The sequence below is a fragment of the Rousettus aegyptiacus genome, unplaced genomic scaffold, assembly GCF_014176215.1.
Source record: "Rousettus aegyptiacus isolate mRouAeg1 unplaced genomic scaffold, mRouAeg1.p scaffold_m13_p_14, whole genome shotgun sequence".
NCBI lineage: Eukaryota > Metazoa > Chordata > Mammalia > Chiroptera > Pteropodidae > Rousettus > Rousettus aegyptiacus.
This window is the reverse complement of record NW_023416289.1, coordinates 41,698,846-41,716,277: the sequence shown is the minus strand read 5'-3', so window position 1 is coordinate 41,716,277 and position 17,432 is coordinate 41,698,846. Positions and strand designations below refer to the sequence as shown.

At 55.4% G+C, this 17,432-nt stretch overlaps 3 protein-coding genes across 10 annotated transcripts; 1 reads left to right on the top strand and 2 right to left on the bottom strand.

Annotated features, from left to right (window-relative positions):
* Positions 1-217: 217 nt before the first annotated feature.
* Positions 218-8,534, bottom strand: TMEM145 (transmembrane protein 145). 3 transcript variants are annotated; one of them, XM_016129911.2, is made up of 15 exons: positions 8,347-8,534; positions 7,541-7,615; positions 7,347-7,424; positions 7,179-7,265; positions 6,985-7,086; positions 6,783-6,867; positions 6,599-6,670; positions 6,419-6,487; positions 5,973-6,053; positions 5,814-5,892; positions 5,576-5,669; positions 4,668-4,840; positions 3,671-3,791; positions 1,515-1,721; positions 218-1,028 (listed from the first exon to the last, which is right to left on the bottom strand). In XM_016129911.2, exons 1-15 carry the CDS (start codon positions 8,464-8,466, stop codon positions 780-782), a joined length of 1,692 nt encoding a protein of 563 aa, XP_015985397.1. In that variant the 5' UTR covers positions 8,467-8,534; the 3' UTR covers positions 218-779. The 3 variants fall into 3 exon arrangements, with proteins under 3 accessions (XP_015985397.1, XP_015985398.1, XP_036088267.1); XM_016129912.2 differs by having other exon boundaries at positions 218-558; positions 8,347-8,491; XM_036232374.1 differs by having other exon boundaries at positions 913-1,721; positions 8,347-8,491.
* Positions 8,535-10,260: 1,726 nt separating this feature from the next.
* On the bottom strand, positions 10,261-12,329 carry PRR19 (proline rich 19). Of its 2 annotated transcripts, XM_016129896.2 has the most exons (3): positions 12,130-12,329; positions 10,905-11,526; positions 10,261-10,818 (listed from the first exon to the last, which is right to left on the bottom strand). In XM_016129896.2, the coding sequence occupies exons 2-3, from the start codon at positions 11,518-11,520 to the stop codon at positions 10,346-10,348; spliced, it is 1,089 nt and encodes a 362-aa protein (XP_015985382.1). In that variant the 5' UTR covers positions 11,521-11,526; positions 12,130-12,329; the 3' UTR covers positions 10,261-10,345. The 2 variants fall into 2 exon arrangements, with proteins under 2 accessions (XP_015985382.1, XP_015985381.1); XM_016129895.2 differs by lacking the exon at positions 12,130-12,329 and having other exon boundaries at positions 10,905-11,556.
* Positions 12,330-14,182: 1,853 nt separating this feature from the next.
* On the top strand, positions 14,183-16,669 carry PAFAH1B3 (platelet activating factor acetylhydrolase 1b catalytic subunit 3). 5 transcript variants are annotated; one of them, XM_016129944.2, is made up of 6 exons: positions 14,183-14,201; positions 14,489-14,579; positions 14,770-14,859; positions 15,468-15,584; positions 15,670-15,792; positions 16,338-16,669. In XM_016129944.2, exons 2-6 carry the CDS (start codon positions 14,505-14,507, stop codon positions 16,623-16,625), a joined length of 693 nt encoding a protein of 230 aa, XP_015985430.1. In that variant the 5' UTR covers positions 14,183-14,201; positions 14,489-14,504; the 3' UTR covers positions 16,626-16,669. The 5 variants fall into 5 exon arrangements, with proteins under 5 accessions (XP_015985430.1, XP_015985431.1, XP_015985429.1 ...); XM_016129945.2 differs by having other exon boundaries at positions 14,197-14,332; XM_016129943.2 differs by lacking the exon at positions 14,183-14,201 and adding an exon at positions 14,208-14,388.
* The last annotated feature ends 763 nt before the right edge of the window (positions 16,670-17,432 follow it).

Genomic DNA, 17,432 nt, shown 5'->3' with positions numbered 1-17,432 from the left:
TGACTGGGAAAGAGAAGATAAAAATAAAGGAACAGTGCAGTAAGAGAGCCAGTTGATTCATGTCTTTAGTGCTCCGCGATTCTGCGTCAACATAAAGGTCAGGTTTTACAGGCCTCTCCTAAAATGCTATTTCACAGATGGACACACTGAGTCCCCGGAACGGTTCTTGCTCAGCCTTGTCTCTAAGCACCATCAAGATGTAAAAGAAGCCATCTTATAGATAAAAACTGACTCCTCTTTATTTTGGCAAGAAGGAAAAAAAGTCTTTCTGCCGGGGACCTGAGGGAGAGTCACCGGGATGGAGATGGGGGTGGACAGGGCACGGGTCCGAGGTCACAGAGATCCGAGGGAAGGTTTCAGAGTCGAGACCAACTTCACAATATCCGTCCCGGGAGCGGTGGCTCGGGGTCGCGGAGTCCTGGAGCGCCACGGGCAGGGTCCTGGCGATCGTCACTAGTGTTCTGGGGTCCGGCAGGGTCAGAGGTCTCGGAGGGGGCCAGGGGGCCGGAGGTCACGGAACAGCGGAAGCCCAGAATCCGGCGCAGCTCTGGGCAGGGGCTGAGGGAGGGGACGGGGAGAGCGGCTCCCGCGGGACCGTTTGGCACAAGAGTCAGGGGAGGGGGGAAAGCGGGACGCTGCGCACCCCTATCTGGGCACGCGGGGTGGGCAGGACGGGGAAGGTCTGGGATGGCCCAGACCTGGGGCCGGGATAGTACGGGGATCCGGAGCCCATCGGGGGCCCGGTGCGCGGCCCATGGGGCAGGGGCGGGCAGAGGTGCTCAGACTGGGGGTGCGGTGCCCCCGGCCGTGTGCATGCTGAAGTATTCGGTGAAGCCGGTGTGCGGCGCCGCTGTCTGGGGCACAAGCGGCTGGTAAGGTGGCGTCGGGCCATCCCAGCTCGGGCCGGCTGCCTTGGGGAACCGAGCGGGAAGGGATGGGGAGGCCGCGCCCAACTCGGCCATGGTCACCACGCGGCCCCTCGGGGCCACCGCCGCCGCCACCGCCGTCTCCTCCACCTGCTTCCCGGCCTGGGAGGGGGGTCAGGGTCAGAGGCCGTCCGGGACAAACAGGGGGCAGATGCGGCCCCGAAAGCCCGTCCCCTTCCCCCCAGAGGACCCCCTCCCAAGGTGTGGCCGCCGGTGTCAGTCAGGGAAGGAGCGAGTGGCGGGGCGCCTGGGCAGCGGGGCCAGGTACTCAAGGGGCGGTGTCGGGTCACGTGGGGCGAACTCCGGCGGCGGCCGGGGAGGCGAGGGAGAGCCGCGGAAGGCGGGCGGCGGGGGCACCGCGCGTGGCGTCCGAGGTGGAGTACGCAACAGCGCCAGGACCCAGTCTGGCAGGGTGGGCGCAGGCGCTGGGGGACGGTCGCGACGCGGCGTTGGGGCGCGGGGCGTGCGAAAGGCAGGGGGCGGGCTCAGGCGCCTGGGCGCAGGGGGCGGCGGCGGGGCCGGGAGTGGGGTCAGATACTCCAGGGGCGGCGCCAGCAGCTCCTCGGGCGCCGGGGGCGCGGGGCTTACGGAGGAGGCGGGCGGGGGGATGGAGAAGAGCTCCGTGAAGTTGGGCACCGAGTCGCTGATGAACGTCACGTTCCCATAGACGTGCTGCGGGAAGGCCTTATCCGCGGATTCGCTCCCTCCGGGCACCGGGACCCCGGCCGAGGCGATTTGCGATGTGCGCACGTGATACGGAAAGTTCTTGTTGGCCGCCGACGGGCGTGTCATGATCTGGGATGAGGGGCCGGGTACAGGTTGGAGAAGCACTGTCCAGGCCTCAGGATATCTCCATAAACATGAGGTCCTAAAGATTCTCCTTCACTTGACATCCCCCACGCTTCCCTGAGACCCTCCAAACGGTGTTAGGCCTCTGCTCTGAGCTCTGACCTTCCTCGACAAAACTCTTATCACTAAGCCTCTGCTCCCTCCATCAAAGGCCTGATCACTGAGTTATCACTGATGTTAAGTTTCAGTGTCCTGCACTGTCCAATATGGTAGCCACTAGCCATATGTGGCTATTTAAGGTAATCAAAATTAAACTAAAATTTTTGTTTCTCAGTCACACGAGCCACATTTAAGTGCTTCATGGCCACATGTGGATAATAGCTGTTGGACAGCAAAAACCACAGCATATTCTCATAAACACAGAAAGTTCAATTGAACAGCAGCTGATAGACTCTAGAATGTTAGCTCCATGAGGACAGGAATTTGACTGCTCTGTTCCTCTCATGTAGAGGTGTCTCCCCAGTTAGCCTGGTAGAAAGGCAGAGACTGGATGTGATACTAAGACTGCCCCCAGGAAGCCCAGCATGGTCTCTCTAAGGTTGTCCTGAATAAATGATCAAGAAGCTGAAACCAATGAGCAGTGGAATGTCAGCAGTGCAGCTGTGCTGAGCTAACTGAGCATTTTTAGGAAGGAAACCAGCTGAAGGTGAAATACAGCAGAAAGGGCACAGCGTTTGGCGTTCTGAGCCTGCACCCCACCTCACAGCCCCATGGTGTGGGATCTGGGGCGTGTCAGTTCAACTCTCTGAGCCTCAGTGGGGAAAAGGGATTGCAGTGCCTACTCAGAAAGAGAGTAGAAACAAAAACTGCTATGCAGAGCCTGGCACATAGTGGGTTCTCTCCCTGTCTCTCTGCCCCTTTCTGAAGAGCCTCAAGATGGACTGTCCCGGGAAGATGAGTCTATATCTAAGTCAGGCTCTGGGGTAGTAGATGAGGGACCTGGCCCCCTCCCTCAATGGATGGCCACCTTTCCTATATAGAGCACATGGTGGACCCCTGGCATCAGGAGCTAAGGCCCTCAGTGATCCCTATTTCCCTGTCTGGTTCCCTCTCATGCCAGACCTTGTGGTCTGCTGGAAAAGCACTGGGGTCAAAGTCCCTGCCTTGCTATCAAAGGCCATGGAGCTCTGGCAGGTCACCTCCCCTCTCTGGGCCTTAGCTTCTCCTCTCCATATAGTGGGTCTAATGACTGTTACAATTCTGTCCTGGAGCTTCTCTGACAATTTAGAAAGAGGGCAGGAATAAATGCTTATGGGTATTCTTAGCATGAAACAGAGGCTGATTCGACCACAGGTGCCCACTGAATGGTTGATGGATGGATGGAAGGATGGATGAATGAATGAATGAATATAATTGTCACCCAGAAGGCCAGATAGGAATATAAACCAGAGCAAAGATGAGGCTCGTTGCTGGTTCCCTCCTGATGCTGTTCAGATCTAGGCCTCTAGAGCCCAAGCCTGGCCCACCCGAGCTGCTTCTTCCTGAACAATGGCCTGCGATGGAGCAGCAAAGATGGGAGAATGTGAGGGGAGAAGGGTAGAGTAGAGATCAGGGGGTTTGGGGCAAGCAGTGGGGATCCAGAAGGGAAACATGAAAGTCTGTGGACACAGGGTCAGAAATGAGAATGGGGAGAGGGGCAAAGAAAGAGGGTGGGTTGGGAGAAGAGTCCAGGACAAGGCGGAAGGGAGGAATACAAGAGTGTGGAGTCTGGGGGACACAATAGAGTAGCTGCAGAAACCCAGCAGGCTCTCAATAAGTGTCTGGTGAATGACTGGAGGGATGAAGTGAAGGAAATAGATCAAGAGCCCAGGACAGAAGGTTCAGGCAGATTGGGTAGAGAGCCTCATGCATTGTCTGCCCATGGGTTTCCCACCCCACCAGATGCCCATCCTCACCAGGAACACGCCATGGGCATACAAATGGATCCCCAGCTGGATGCCATTGACAATCTTCTCTCGCGCCCACTTGGGGATCCCAAAGTTGGCGATCAGGGCCATGACAGGAACTGCAAAGAACCTGAAGGGAATGAATTGGGTTGGTAGAGACGCTGCCCCAGCCCTCCACTCCACCCCTTGGTCCCCAACTCCCTTATCATGCATACACACAGGCCCCAGATGGGTCCCAAATGGGAGAGAAGCAAGTGTGACCTTCAGAAGCCAGAGGTTAAAAGGAGGTAGGAATCCCACTGGCATGGGAAATTCTGCAGCAAGAACTAGGTTGAATTGAACTCAGCCCAGCCCCACCCCACATCTTGGCACCTTATAAGAAATCAATAGACGTTTGATGAATTGATTAACATATGATAATAACTAAGGACTTACTACATGCTAGACCTGTTTCTAAGCATTCCACACATATAAACTCATTTCGTCACCCAGAAGGGTGCTCACAGTGACTCTAGGAGGTGGGTGCAATTTCCATCCCCGTTAAATAGGTAAAGAAATGGAGGCAGAGAAGTTAATTGATTTGTGTGAGGTCCCATGGTTTACAAGCTTTAGACGTGTGATCTGAACCCAGGCAGTCTGGCTTAGAATTTGCCTACTTTACTGCTATGTTATGTTGAACAATAAAAACTACAACTAGCTTTTACTGAACATTTACTATGTGCCAGACACGAAGACCTAATATGTTGCCCTGTACATACTCAAAATAATTACTTGCAAGAGATACGCTTGACAAACTTTCTTTATGGCTAAGCAACCTAAGGCCTTTTCTTTTCTTACTTTGGGAAAGTGATTTTTTCCTGGTCACTCAGTGAGTAGTAGCAGACTCTGGTGACAGCTGTCTGACTTGAAAACCCATCTGTCTCACTGAGGAGGGTCTGAGTTGGGGACAGCCACTTCTAGGGAGCCCCAGGAGGCAGGGACAGGTTGGGGGCCCAGCACATCTCACCAGAGGGTGTAGGCAGCAAAGAAGGGCACGTAAAAGGGCTGCTTCTCTGGGAAGTGACGCAAGGAGACGAGCACAGCATAGCAGAACCACACGTAAGCCGCCACCTGCAGCCCGATGAGCCCGTAGCCCGCTGGTGACTCATACGTATACAGTACCTGGCCCGGGTCAAAGAACTGGACCCAAGGGAGAAAGTGTTTGTCATAGCCCTGGACTGCTACCCTCCACAGAGGGACCCGAGACCCCATCCCTGGGCACCCAGGGGCAGAGTACTTGGTCAGGACAGAAGTAGCAGGAGAGCAAGGGATGGAGACAGAAAACATATAAAGGTACAGAGAGGGTGACAAAGAGGAAGAGAATACATCTGCTATCAGGGGCCAACAAAGTAAACGCCACCATGTGGAAGCTTTCCATTTGCAACAACTCCCATGAAGTAGGTCTCATGATCACCCCAATTCACAGAGTGGGAAACTGAAGCTAAGAGAGAAGCTTTTTTTGGCTAAAGCCAAAGCCAAGAGGTAAAGCCTTAGAGGAGCCCCTGGGGAGGTAAGACCCTCCTAATTTTACAGAGGAGGAAACAGGCCCAGAGAGGGGGACTGTCACCCGAGGTGAGCCAGCTGGGAGGTGGGGGAGCCAGAGTGGAATCCAGGTCTGTGTGACTCCTGAAATCTTGGTCACGACATTGAGCATAAATGTGACAGACAGTGAGAGACAGAGGGAGGAGGAAGAAGCTACTCAGAGACCGGGAAGAGGGGAGGAATGCACTTAGAGAAACAGATGGGAAGGCGGGAAATCAGAGTGGGAGAGAGCGAGCCAGGAAGAGCTCCGTGTGGGGAAGGGCTAGCAAACAGGTGGGGGAGGCCACTGAAAGCTCTTGGGGGCAGGCCTAGGCAGTGGCAGGCAGGACTCACCTTGGCCTCATAGATGAGCAGCACCACGTGGGTAAGGGTGTACAGGGTCATGTACACAGACAGCTTCACAGAGCCTGAGTGGCTGATGCGGCCCCTGGCAGCAGGCCATGAGGGAAGATGGCAGGAGTGGGGCTGTCAGGGAGGAGGGGAGAGCCACCCCCCAACCCGCCCCCCTGACCCCATCTCTAGGCCAGCCACACCCCATCCCCAGCACTCCCTCCCAACCCAGCCTGGGCACCGTGTCACCGTGAATCCCTTCCCCAGAAGGATGAGCATCAGCAGGAAGATGAGGAAGCTGGAGGAGAAGAGCAGCTTGGCTGGGAGAAGAGAGGAGAGGGCACCTCAGACGCAGTCGCAGAGGAGCCCGAGAGCCCACCCTGGCACCCGTCATTCTCACCCAAGATCTTCAGACTCTCGTTGCCAATGCCATCAGTGGCATACTGGCCCCAGTAGATGCAGAAAAACAGGAGGCTCAGGACTGAGGGAAAGATGGGCAGAGAGAGGAAAGGACAGAAACCAGCTTTGGGGTATCACTGATCCCTAGTGCTGTGATCCAGGTGACCAGAACCCTCCTCCGTCCCCATCAAGATTCTAGACCATTTACTCCCACTGACCTCCTAGGAGACCCAGGAGTCCAAGCCCTCAGCCTCTCCTCTCCCAGAACCTAGCAGTCCAGGCCTCTAACCCCCTCCAACCTCAGACCAGGAGTCCGGGACTCCCAGCTCCCCACCCCTCAGACCCAGGAGTCCAGGACCCCCAGTTCCTCCCACCTCAGACCCCTTTGTCTGGGCCCCCAGCACCTCCTGTCACAAAACTCAAAAGCTGAGGTACTCTAAACCTCACCCTCCACTCCTGCTGCAGCCATGAACATTTTATAAGTTGTGTGGAGCAACTGACGACCTTTCAGCAAATCTAGGAGAGGAGTAGGAGAAGGCTGTTCACAGACAGGAAGGGAAAGCAGCTCATCTCCCCCTTGCCCTCCCCCATACCTCCTAACCTCCCCACACCATGTGCTGGACTCACATCCAAAATAACAGGAAAGGAAGAAGATGAGGATGAAGATGAGGAGGAAAGTCACATCTGTCTCCAGGATCCCTGCCAATGTGGTGGAAGGAGAAAAGGGTTCATTTAGCCTGGGTGTCCCTCAGCGGGCACCCAGTTCTGTGCTCTGTCAAAGATCTTGGCTGCTGGATCCCCATATGCTCACCAAACTCATCAGCCGAGAAATGCCTAGTCCAGAAGGACTTGCCGTTGGTGAGGACCATCTCGTATTCCAGCTGCAGCCCATCTCCCTGTGGGGAGTGTAGAGGCCTAAGGGGAGCCCTCGGTAGGTAGGAGATAGGCAGAAGCGCAAGGAGGGCAAGGATCGGCAAGAGGGCAAGGTCTAGGCGGCCAGCCCAGCTGCTTACCCCACACTTGCTGAGTGCAATGTACCACCACCTTTCACGCACGGAGCGGAAGCTGCGGCCACTGGAGCAGCTCAGGTAGCGGGTTCCCTCCTCTGACACCACCTGGGGAGGAGCGAGAAGGCTGAAGCCTGTCTGTGCCACCTCCAGGCCCTTGACCTTCAGCACCTGCCCAGTCCCCGGGGCTGGACCCATACCTGACAGCCTGACCAAGCGTACTGGGTGGTGAGGTTGATGACCTGGTTGTTCTCAGGCCTGATCACTGACTCCTTGGCCAGGCAGTCCTGGGGAAGGCAGGGACATAGTCACTTCCTGGCCAGCCTCGACCTTCTCCCCTTCCGGTACACCCTCCTCACGGCCCTCACCTTGTCCCCTGCTTTGTACACGGCTGGCCACTGGGATGGGTCGTCGAAATAGAGGAGTATGTTCTGACAGCACTTGGCCTGCAGACCCAGAGATTTCGGTGTTTGGAGGAGTGTGGGGAGATGGAGTAGCCCTTTGCCTTGGGAGGCCAAGGAAGCATCCAGCTTCAGTGTGGGAATGATTGGAGAAGGCTCACCTCAGGGTATCGGAAACGAAAGTCCAGACGTCCATAATCCGAGAGAAAGCAAAATCTCGTCAGGAACACCCAGTCCTGGAAAAGGGGCCCAGTCAGACTCTTCCGAGTTTTTTGAGAACTCTCCTTGACTCCACAGACCCCCAAGTTTTCTTCCTACCCTCAGTACTTGGTTTCCCAAGAAGCATAAGGGGAACAAGTCACTTCCAAAATTCGTCTGTGATACCTTCACCTTGGGTCCAGGATTCCTACCTCAAATGCCCCCCAAGTTTCCTCCCCTCCCCTCACTTTTCCTATTTCCCAGGCACCCTGAGAAAGACCATAGAGGGTCAGATCCCCATCCCGACCACTTTCTGTCCCGGACACCATTCCCCGCAGTTATCCACACACCGCCCCCACAGTGGTCCCAGAGACCACCCCGTGCTGGGGAACATTTCAAACAGCCCTCTCCCTGGTCCTGAGCAGGAGCGTGAACTCAAGGCAATCCGCGGAGTGAAAAGTGCTGTCCCTTCAGCACCACCTCGGCGTCCCCCAACCCCACCCCAAACTCCGACTATCCCAACATGGCCCCCCTCTCCGCCAAGCTCTGACCTCAATGTCCCTCCTACAACCTCCGACTCTCATCTCGACCCCATGGCCCCCCTCGGCCTCAACCCTGACTCAGTCCCCCACCGCCTCCGGCCCCACCCCCGTGGCTCCCAGAGTCTGCCCTCGAGGGGCGGCAGGGGGCGGGGCGGTCCCTTCCCCCATCCCTCCCTCCAGTCCCCCGGGGTCCCGGTGAGTGGCAGAGGAGGGCCCGGCGCGCTCACCTCCTTAGAGCTGAGGTTGCCCCGCACGTACTTGGCCCGGGCACGTGGGGGCAGTGGCAGCAGCAGGAGCAGCAGCGGTGGCAGCAGGCGGCGCAGAGCGGGCGTGCGCGGGGGCTCCATTCTGGCCGCTCCGGCCCCGGCCCCGGCTCCGCTCCAGCTCCCACTCCGGCCCAGCGACGGCGGCGAGAGCGCGCGGACTGGCCGGCGCGCGCCCCCGATTAAAGGGGCCGCTAGGCGCCGCACTCCCTGCCCCCTCCCCCAGGACGGTCCATTCGGGCCCGTTTCCACTCCTCACGGGAAGGGCCACCCTTTCTCATCTTCTCCTCCCAGTCCCTGCTCCGGTCCTCCCTTCTAGGAGTCTCCGTGATACCTCAGGCTCCCCGAGTCCTAAACTGAACTCGCCTTTCCCCAAGCCTTGCCTGCTCCAGACTGCCATCTCCAGACCCCCACTCTGTCCTGACCTCCCCCAATTTAGTCCACAAACTGCTCTTTGATTGCTCATCTCCGCCCCCATGTCAGCCATGCCCTGCTGGGTCCACTCGAGGTGCCAGCGTTCCAGACCCCTTGCACTGTTAAGTGCCCACAGAGAGGGCAAACCTCTCGTTCTGGGTCACATGACACAGAGGTGGCAGAGCCCTCAACCACTATACCTGCCTGACCCTGTCCTGTCACTGCTTACCAGGTTGTGCAACTGGGTTGCTGTGAGAGAGGTTGTAAGAAGCCCATTAGCAGACTCTGAAGTGACCCCGGGGTCAGATTGCAGTGTTGCACCTTTCTTTATCCTCATAAGATCTAAGCCAAGTCACAGCCCTGTGATGTCCCAGTTCAGTCCCCTCCAAGATGGTACCAGCCTTAGTTTCCCAGTGGCAATGGGAAAACCTGGAAAAGCTTTACCATAGCATCCAAGCCCCTCAGTTTGATTATCCTGACCAGATTCCAACACATTTCTCACTTCATCCCTCCCGCTCCACTGCAGAAAATTTGCTGCTCCTCGAAATACTATTTTAAAAAATTTTCTAAGCCAAGTAGGAAACTTAAGTGTGTGAAACTCCAGGGAGAGTATGAGTCCCACAAAAAGGGGGCTTCTGCGACTTGGCTTGAGCCAGTTGCTGCCAGGGGATGGGGTGCTAGATCATTTTCCTTTTTTCTTTTTTTTCAGAAGCCAAAAATGCAATTCCTTTTTTTTTTTTAAGCGAACCGATTTGCAAATGTAGAAAATTGATTCAAAAATTTAAAACATATCATGATCCAAAGAAAAAAGTCTGTGGGCCAGATTCAGGCTTCATCTGCCATTCCTGCCCCGATACTGCACACACATTGTTCCTGTGTTCAGCGGACCCGGAGCCCCTCAAGGGCAAGGCCAAGATGTGACTCTAAGTCTCAGCATAGTGTATAGATATTGCAGAATGAAAATGGTCCCACATCCCCTATTCATCCTTCTCCAGGCCTTCCACATGCTTTTCACCTTGGCTGAAATGTTCTTTTCCTCCTCTAATAGCAAATTTCTACCAGTCTTGAGAAATACAAGAGTCCATGTCAGCTCCTTTATTAAGACCTCTCTCATCCCTGAGGCAAAGTCATCACTCGCTCCTCTGACTCTTCTAGCTCTTGCACCTCTCTCCCCCAGATGCAATCACTGGAGCTGGGACTGTCTGTATCTACCACTGGACTGGGACTGGGAATATCCTGGGAACAGAGCTCACCTCACTCACTCGGGGACTCCAGCACCACCAGAGCTCAGAGTCTGGTACAAAGTTGGCCTCAGTGGGTGGATGTGTTGGGTTGGGTGGAGCCCCAGGTTTTTCCGGCCTCCTGGCCCTTTACACCCTAGGAAGGTGACAAATGACTTCCCCTCCATTTGGGACACAGAACTCAGAGCTAAAGGAAGCTGCTCTCCTGAGTCAGACACTCACTGAAAATCGAGATGACCATGAAGAAGGTACTTTATTGAGGTGACTGGGAGTGCAGGATTCCTGCCCCCAGCCTAGCATTAGCCCCCTCAGTACAGTCTCATGGGTGGAAAGGACCAGGCCTCTGGGCTGCTCTGGGCTACCACCCAGGAGAGGCTGGGCTGAGGGGTGGGGGGTTTAGGGCTCCAGTCCAGGGCAGAGGTTTGGGGAAACAAGGGTGATGGGGGCTGAGGCAGGGGCTGTTGTGCGCCAACCCCCCAGGGGCAGGGAGGGGGTGGTGTGGCTACCAGCCAGATGCTTTTCAACAGGTCAAAGGCTGTCGGGGGGCCCCAGGCTGCTCCAGATGGTGAAGGTAATGAGGGTAATAAGGGTGGCCAGGGACCTTTTGGTGGTGCTAGGCCCTCCCTGTGTGTAGTGGGAGTGCTGGAGGTATGAGGCATGGCAAAGGTGAATTCCTCTGTCTCCTGTCGCCTCCTCTGCCTCCCCTCTCCTGGGGCCTGCTCAGGGATGTTGATCCAGGAGGGTGTCATCCTTAGTTTCTCAGGGCCCCCAGGCTTGGTTCCTGGCACAGAGAAAAGAAGAATGGGGGACAGTTGAGCTAAAACAGACAGGGATAAAGGGAGCACAGGGGTCAGGAGGTGGGCTCACCTGACAAGGGTGGCTGGAGCACCAGAGTAAGGTCCGGCACACAGCCATGGCAGGCCTGTAAGTTACCCATGATGGCATCCCTGGCCTCTTGCACTAGGTTCCTCCTGGGGAAGGCCTGTGGCAGAATCAGTTGGCACTGCAGCTCCCCCAGCAGCTGCCCCAAGTCAGGGAGTTTGGGGGTATTAGGCGGGCCTGGACCCGAGCCTCCAGGCACCTGGTTCTCCTTGTCCCTCGGTGGTGGAGTTGGTTCTCGGGCCCTCCCTGGACTTGGGGAACACTTGGTGGAGAGTACGGGGGTGCCTGGATCTAAGGATCCACTGCTAAGCAGCCGTCCCACATCCAAAGACTTAACCTCGTGGTTGAAGAGACCCCGGTGCTTCCGGCTCAGCCGGCCCTGGGCTATGACCATGAATTTGGGGGCATTAGGGGCTAGAGGATCCCGGACAGCCAAAGGTGGATTCTGACTGGCCCCAGGAGGGTCCTGGTCCTGATGGGCCAATGGCCGGCGGCTGCCCACCAGGGCCTCATTACGCTCCCGTCTGGTCTTCCGACGGCGGATCCGACCAGGTTTCTCAGACCTCTGGAAAGGCTGGGGGGCTGGCCCCCGGGGGTCCATTGTGTCCTGGAAGATAAAGTTAGGGTGGTTGGTCATCAGCACGCAGATAAGTCAGGGACTTAAAAGTGAGTAGTGAGAAGAAGAGGTGGTTTGGAGTGAGGTGGGAGTACTATTTAGAGTGACAAGATGAGAAAAAAGGAGTGTGAGGAGAGGGATTGTTAAAAGCTTGGTCAGACAAGAAGTCATAGGAGTAAAGTAAGATCAGGGGAGTCATGCTGAGTGGAAAATTTGTCAGGGACTACAGGAAGAGTTCCAGGGAACAGGGAAGTGAGGAAATAGCTAAAAGATGAAGGATAGGGAAGGAATCATGAAACTGGAAGTATCTGGTAAACCAAAAAGGGATTTTAGATGTAAGAGAAATCCTAGGATGGAGAAGGTAGTAAGGGAAAAGTGGACAAAGATGGTCGAAAAAAAAAGGCAGGAGAGAGACAGCAGAAAAGTTAGAGAAAGCCTGGAGGATACAGAAAGGGTGACAGAAGAGCTATCAAGGACTGGGGCCTGGTCACGCGGGTTGGGCAAGTTGGATTAGAGAAGAGGCAAGAGCGAAGCAGCTGAGGTAGATAAGGGGAGTATGGCTGATGAAGGAAGGATGGGGAAAGAGCACCTCACCTCCTTTTGCCTCAACGAACCCCGCCCCCTGCCGACTCCACGTGGCTGTGGGGCTCAATGGTTTCTTTTCGGTGGTGACCCCAGTTCACTCTGCCTGGCGCTCTTCCGGGCCACCTCATGCCGGGCCTCCTGCGCATGCGCGTGCCCCTCGCACGCCCTTTGGCCTCCCTGCGCCTTAGAGGCTCGAGGCTCAGGGCCACGTGCCAGGGGCCCCAGTGCCGGTTATGGCCACGCCCCTCCCGGCCTCGCTTTAGGAATCTCGTTTGTCTTTAGGCACTTCCCCGCCACCAATTGGCTGTGAGGTCGACTAGCACGCCCCCTTCCTAAATGCTGATTGGCTTAGACATCTATAGGCGGACTTTCTGTCTAGAGAGGGAGCGAGAGGAAAAGGGAAGAAAGGGCCATGGTAGACCCCAGCCAATCCTCAGTGGTCATAGACTTTATCCCTAGAAAATCAGTATAGTGTCATTCAGAGCTAGGCTCTGGAACTAGACCACCTAGGTTCAAACGCCCAGTCTGGCACATTTGAGCTGTGTGACCGTGGAGAATTGTGTAACTGCGGAGAATTGTGTAACTATTCAGAGCCTCAGTCTCAGTATCCTAATCTGCAAAATGCGGTTCGTAATAGTATCTCCAGCTGGTTGCTGGAAGTATGAAATGAGCCAACATCTAACTTAAAACAGCGTTTGATGAATAAATGCTTTGAAGCTTTCCTTCTCACTAAGCTTTGCTTCAGCAACTGCCTCTCTTCTTCTCCAATTTATCTACTCTTGTCCCCTCAGTCTTTAAAAGCAGGCTGTCAGGGTATTTCCCATGCCCAAGTAAGCTATATTACCTGTGTAATATTGCTTGCCTAACTTTCATGATCTTTCAAAGCCTAACTCAGATATTGCTCTTTCTAGGACACCCCTTGCTGTCAGAGTTGTCTCTGACTCCTCCCTAGAGGCTCCCCAGTTCTTCCCCTAGTCACTACCTTGATCCTTCCCTTAGCTCTGTGTCTGGATCTGTCTCCTCCAACACACTGGAACAAGGCCAGGATCTGGCCCATTAATTTATTCACTCAGCAAGTACTTGTGAGCAGCCATGGTGCTTGGTACTATGACTCAGGCCCTGTTCCAGGCAAGTGGACTGAGACAAAACAAACAATAAATAAGAGTCATCTCTCTATCTCAGTATTAACCTACCTAGAAGGAATAGATAGTAAGGTCCCATCTGGGAATATGATCAAGTTTAAGAGAGTGTGGGACAACCCCCTATACCTGGTTCTGGAGGAAAGGTGGATCTGGGAAGACTTGAGGTCTATTAATTTTGGGGGGTGGGGTGGGGTCGACCTCAGGTAGCCTTTGCTATGGATGTAGGTTTCAGAGCCCAGACACACCCAGCTGAAGCTGCCGGTCGGCAGTGGGTTTAGGGAGGGGAGCAGAGGCCACAGATCTGCAAGATGAGCCGCTGCGGGAGGTTTGCCAGGCTGGACCTGGGCCTTGCAGCGTCTCTAATTTCTGTCCTCTTTCTACATCTTTTTCTACCCTCCTTGCATGGCCTGTGATGTCTGAAATGCAAAGACATGTAGTTTAGAATTTATGCCACAAAACTGGTGTTTTTGAGCAGGGGAGGCCCACGAGCAGAAAGGCTCAGGAAAATCCTGGCGCTGCCTTAGAAGTATCTCTTTACAACTGAGCCTCTCGTTTTCACATTTTCTCATCTTCTTTTTCCCTCCCCCACATCCGTAGAAAATGGGAGCGTCCCCTCCTAGCCAGGTGCGTACGAGCCACCCCTTCAAGAAATCCAAGAATGGACTCATCCACTCATTCCCCTCCCCCACCACGTGAATGGGACACACACACACACACACACACACACACACACACACACACACGAGTGGGTGGTCCTCCGCACATTTCTAACCCTAAAGCAAAGGGTTTCTTTTCCCGAGGCAGGGCGCGAGATTTTCCCCGCCCATTCCTGGTCTTTTAGGTAGTTTGCTCCTCCCCGTGACGCCAGTGGGGTGGTTTCTCCCTCCTCCCCCCACGGGTGCTGGATGGTCTCGCCTCCCCCATCTCCAGGTGCCGGGGGTGAGCTAGCTGCCGCCGCCGAGGCTGGAGAGTGAGAAGCGCCCGGTCAAGTAGCGCCGGACGAGCTCACTGCGCGGCCGCCGTGGGGGAAGCAAGGGTTCCTGATCCACCTCCTCCCCTCCTAAGTGAAGGTTTCCGCCCCTGAAGAGGAGGCGGCGCCGGGGATCGGCCATCGTCCACCGCTGGAGTGCGGACGTCCGGACTGTCCATTGTTGCTTGGAGGGTTAGGGGTGGGCGTGGTTCACCTCCGGGAACTCCCGGGCTGACCTCCCTCGCTCATCCTGCAGGAGCTGCGGCGCCAAGATGAGCGGAGAGAACCCAGCCAGTAAGCCCACGCCCGTGCAGGACGTGCAGGGCGACGGGCGCTGGATGTCCCTGGTGAGCGACCCCGCCCTGGACACTCAGGAGTCGGAGGTGGAGAGGGGGTGCTCGGGAGTTCAACTGGTTCGCGGGGCTCTACCTGACTGGGAAACTGAGGGCAGTTGGGGTGGTGCTGTCTAAAGAAGGGAGAAAGAGGTTAGGCCCAGAAGTGCTGGTGCCATTGACACCCCCTTGTTCGTCCCCTAAGCACCATCGGTTCGTGGCCGACAGCAAAGATAAGGAACCCGAAGTCGTCTTCATCGGGGATTCCTTGGTCCAGCTAATGCATCAGTGCGAGGTGAGGCCCGTTCCCCTCCTCCGGCCCCACCCAGGCCTGTGCCTTCGCTGACACACCTGGACCAGACCTCAGGCCAGGTGGAATATGGGGTACTCTAAACAGCCTGAGGTAGCGCCCAGCACCCAGAATCTCAGTGTCAGGTACAGCATTCTCCTGAGAAGGAAATGTGTGTCCTGACTTTGTCAGGCTGGGGTTGTGTATAGAGAGACCTAAAATGAGGCTTTCCTGCAAGACTGCCTAAGCTGAGACTCTTGTTTGCTTACTGGATTTCCACAAAGCTATAGTCCTTTCCACTAAGTGAAGACCGACTGTAATAGCTCTTCACAAAGCAGGCTGTTATAATATCTTTCCACTAATTGATTCAATGCATGGCTCAAGCACAATGGGTTTTCATAAAGTGAGTCTTCTACGGTGTTCTGCGAATGGGAGATTATAATAGGTTTGCATAAAGTGAGGTTTGACCATACCGGGGTTTGAGGTGAGATTTAACCAGACTGCTTACATGAAGTGAAGCTCTTCCATAACGACATTTGGTTATTAACATTTGGACTTAGGGTGGTGGTCCATGCCGACAATGCCCCTGTTTCCACACCACCTCTTGACTACAGATCTGGCGGGAGCTCTTCTCTCCTCTGCATGCACTTAACTTTGGCATTGGCAGTGATGGCACACAGCACGTGCTATGGCGCCTGGAGAATGGGGAGCTGGAACACATCCGGCCCAAGGTGAGCAGGGCTTGGGTGGGCAGCTAAAGCCCCTTTAGCCTGCCCCCTCACCACTGCTTCATACCTCTCTTTCCACCATCCACAGATTGTGGTGGTCTGGGTGGGTACCAACAACCACGGGCACACAGCAGAGCAGGTGGCTGGCGGCATCAAGGCCATTGTGCAACTGGTGAACCAGCGGCAGCCCCAGGCCCGGGTCGTGGTGCTGGTGAGAAGAGTGGAAGGGTGGGGAAGGAAGAATGGCAGTAGTCTAGGACCCTCTCAGGTGTAGCCACAGCTGGCACAGTTCTGGGCAGCTTGGCACAGAGCAGCGGCTTTCAGGCAAAATTTCACATTGAAGTTTCCTAACACCCATCAGAGCAGCCATGGATGAGGACACGTTCAGGAATTAATTTGCCCCTTTTACCTAAGGAAGTACTGGAGATTCTGGGGGTCTTAAAACTCAAAACAGTCAAAAGTTGTCAGGCATTCCCAGGGTGAATCTAGGCTCTATAATTTCTAGCTGGGACATTTCCTTCTCTGAGAGATTGACTCCTTGCCATTCCATCAGCATTTATATGAGCAATGCTTTAAAATTCTGGCACCCGGAAGGCTGTTGCTGAATGGGGGTCTCAGGACATCAGGAACTACCCTTCCAATCCCCAGTTTCCCATCCCAGACTTCATGGTGGGGGTTGGATAAGTTTGGCACAGAGATGCTGGTAGAACCTAGATGTTGGTAGGATATCTCACAACTTCTGATGCCCCCCCTCAGGGTCTGCTTCCGAGGGGCCAGCACCCTAACCCACTTCGTGAGAAAAACCGACGGGTGAACGAGCTGGTCCGGGCAGCGTTGGCTGGCCATCCACGGGCCCACTTCCTGGATGCCGACCCTGGCTTTGTGCACTCAGATGGCACCATAAGCCACCATGACATGTATGATTACCTGCACCTGAGCCGCCTGGGCTACACACCTGTCTGCCGGGCCCTACACTCCCTGCTTCTGCGCCTGCTGGCCCAAGACCAGGGTCAGAGTGTCCCCCTGCCAGAGCCCTCACCCTAGGCATCCTCCTTCCTGCAATATTAAATTCTTTCTTCAGTCTTCTATCTTGTTTCCTGCTTTATGGTCTTGCTTCCCTGGGTACCTCAACCTCGGCCCTGGTCTCTGTGACCCTGCAGCTCTGCAGGGTGTCGTTTCTGCCCAAGGCAGGCGTCACTTATCGAGGCGCTCTGCTTCCTACAGTAAGGTGGATTTCAGCTCTCACGGCAGTGCTCCACGGAGGCACTACCAATTAGTATCACTAGGTGAAACCAGTTTGCCAACACTAACCTATAAGATTAGGGCCAAGCAAGAGTTTTGGGATGTGGTCCAATAGTCAAAGCCCACCCAAAGCAGCCCTCCAGTCCTTGCACATGCTGTTCTTCTGGCTGGAACTTCTGATGCTTTAGTTCTAGCTTAGATGCCCCTTCCTGTGGAAGCCTCCTGACCTTCCCACCCCAAGCAATCATCCCTCCACACAGGCTATGAGCACTTATCTCCCAGAGCACTGTCCTAGGTTGAGAGGGGCATAACCCAGAAGCTCCTGGCCTGGCTGCAGTGCTAGCTCACGCCACTTGAGGGCAGCAAGGGTCATTCTCAGGACAGCCAGTACTTGGGACTGGCTCAGTACCACCTCTGGGCTCAGACCTCTCAGGCCCACCTGAACTTCCAAGGTGAACTGTTGCAGCAACCCATTTAGGGTTTCCCCTAGTCCATGTATTGTTAGATGGCTGAGAAAGAGGCAGAGTAGGTTGTCAGGACTCCCCGAGCACCCAGGCTGTAGAGGGGCTGCCCGGCCCACAGTGAGCCATGGACCTTGGCCCAGTGGTC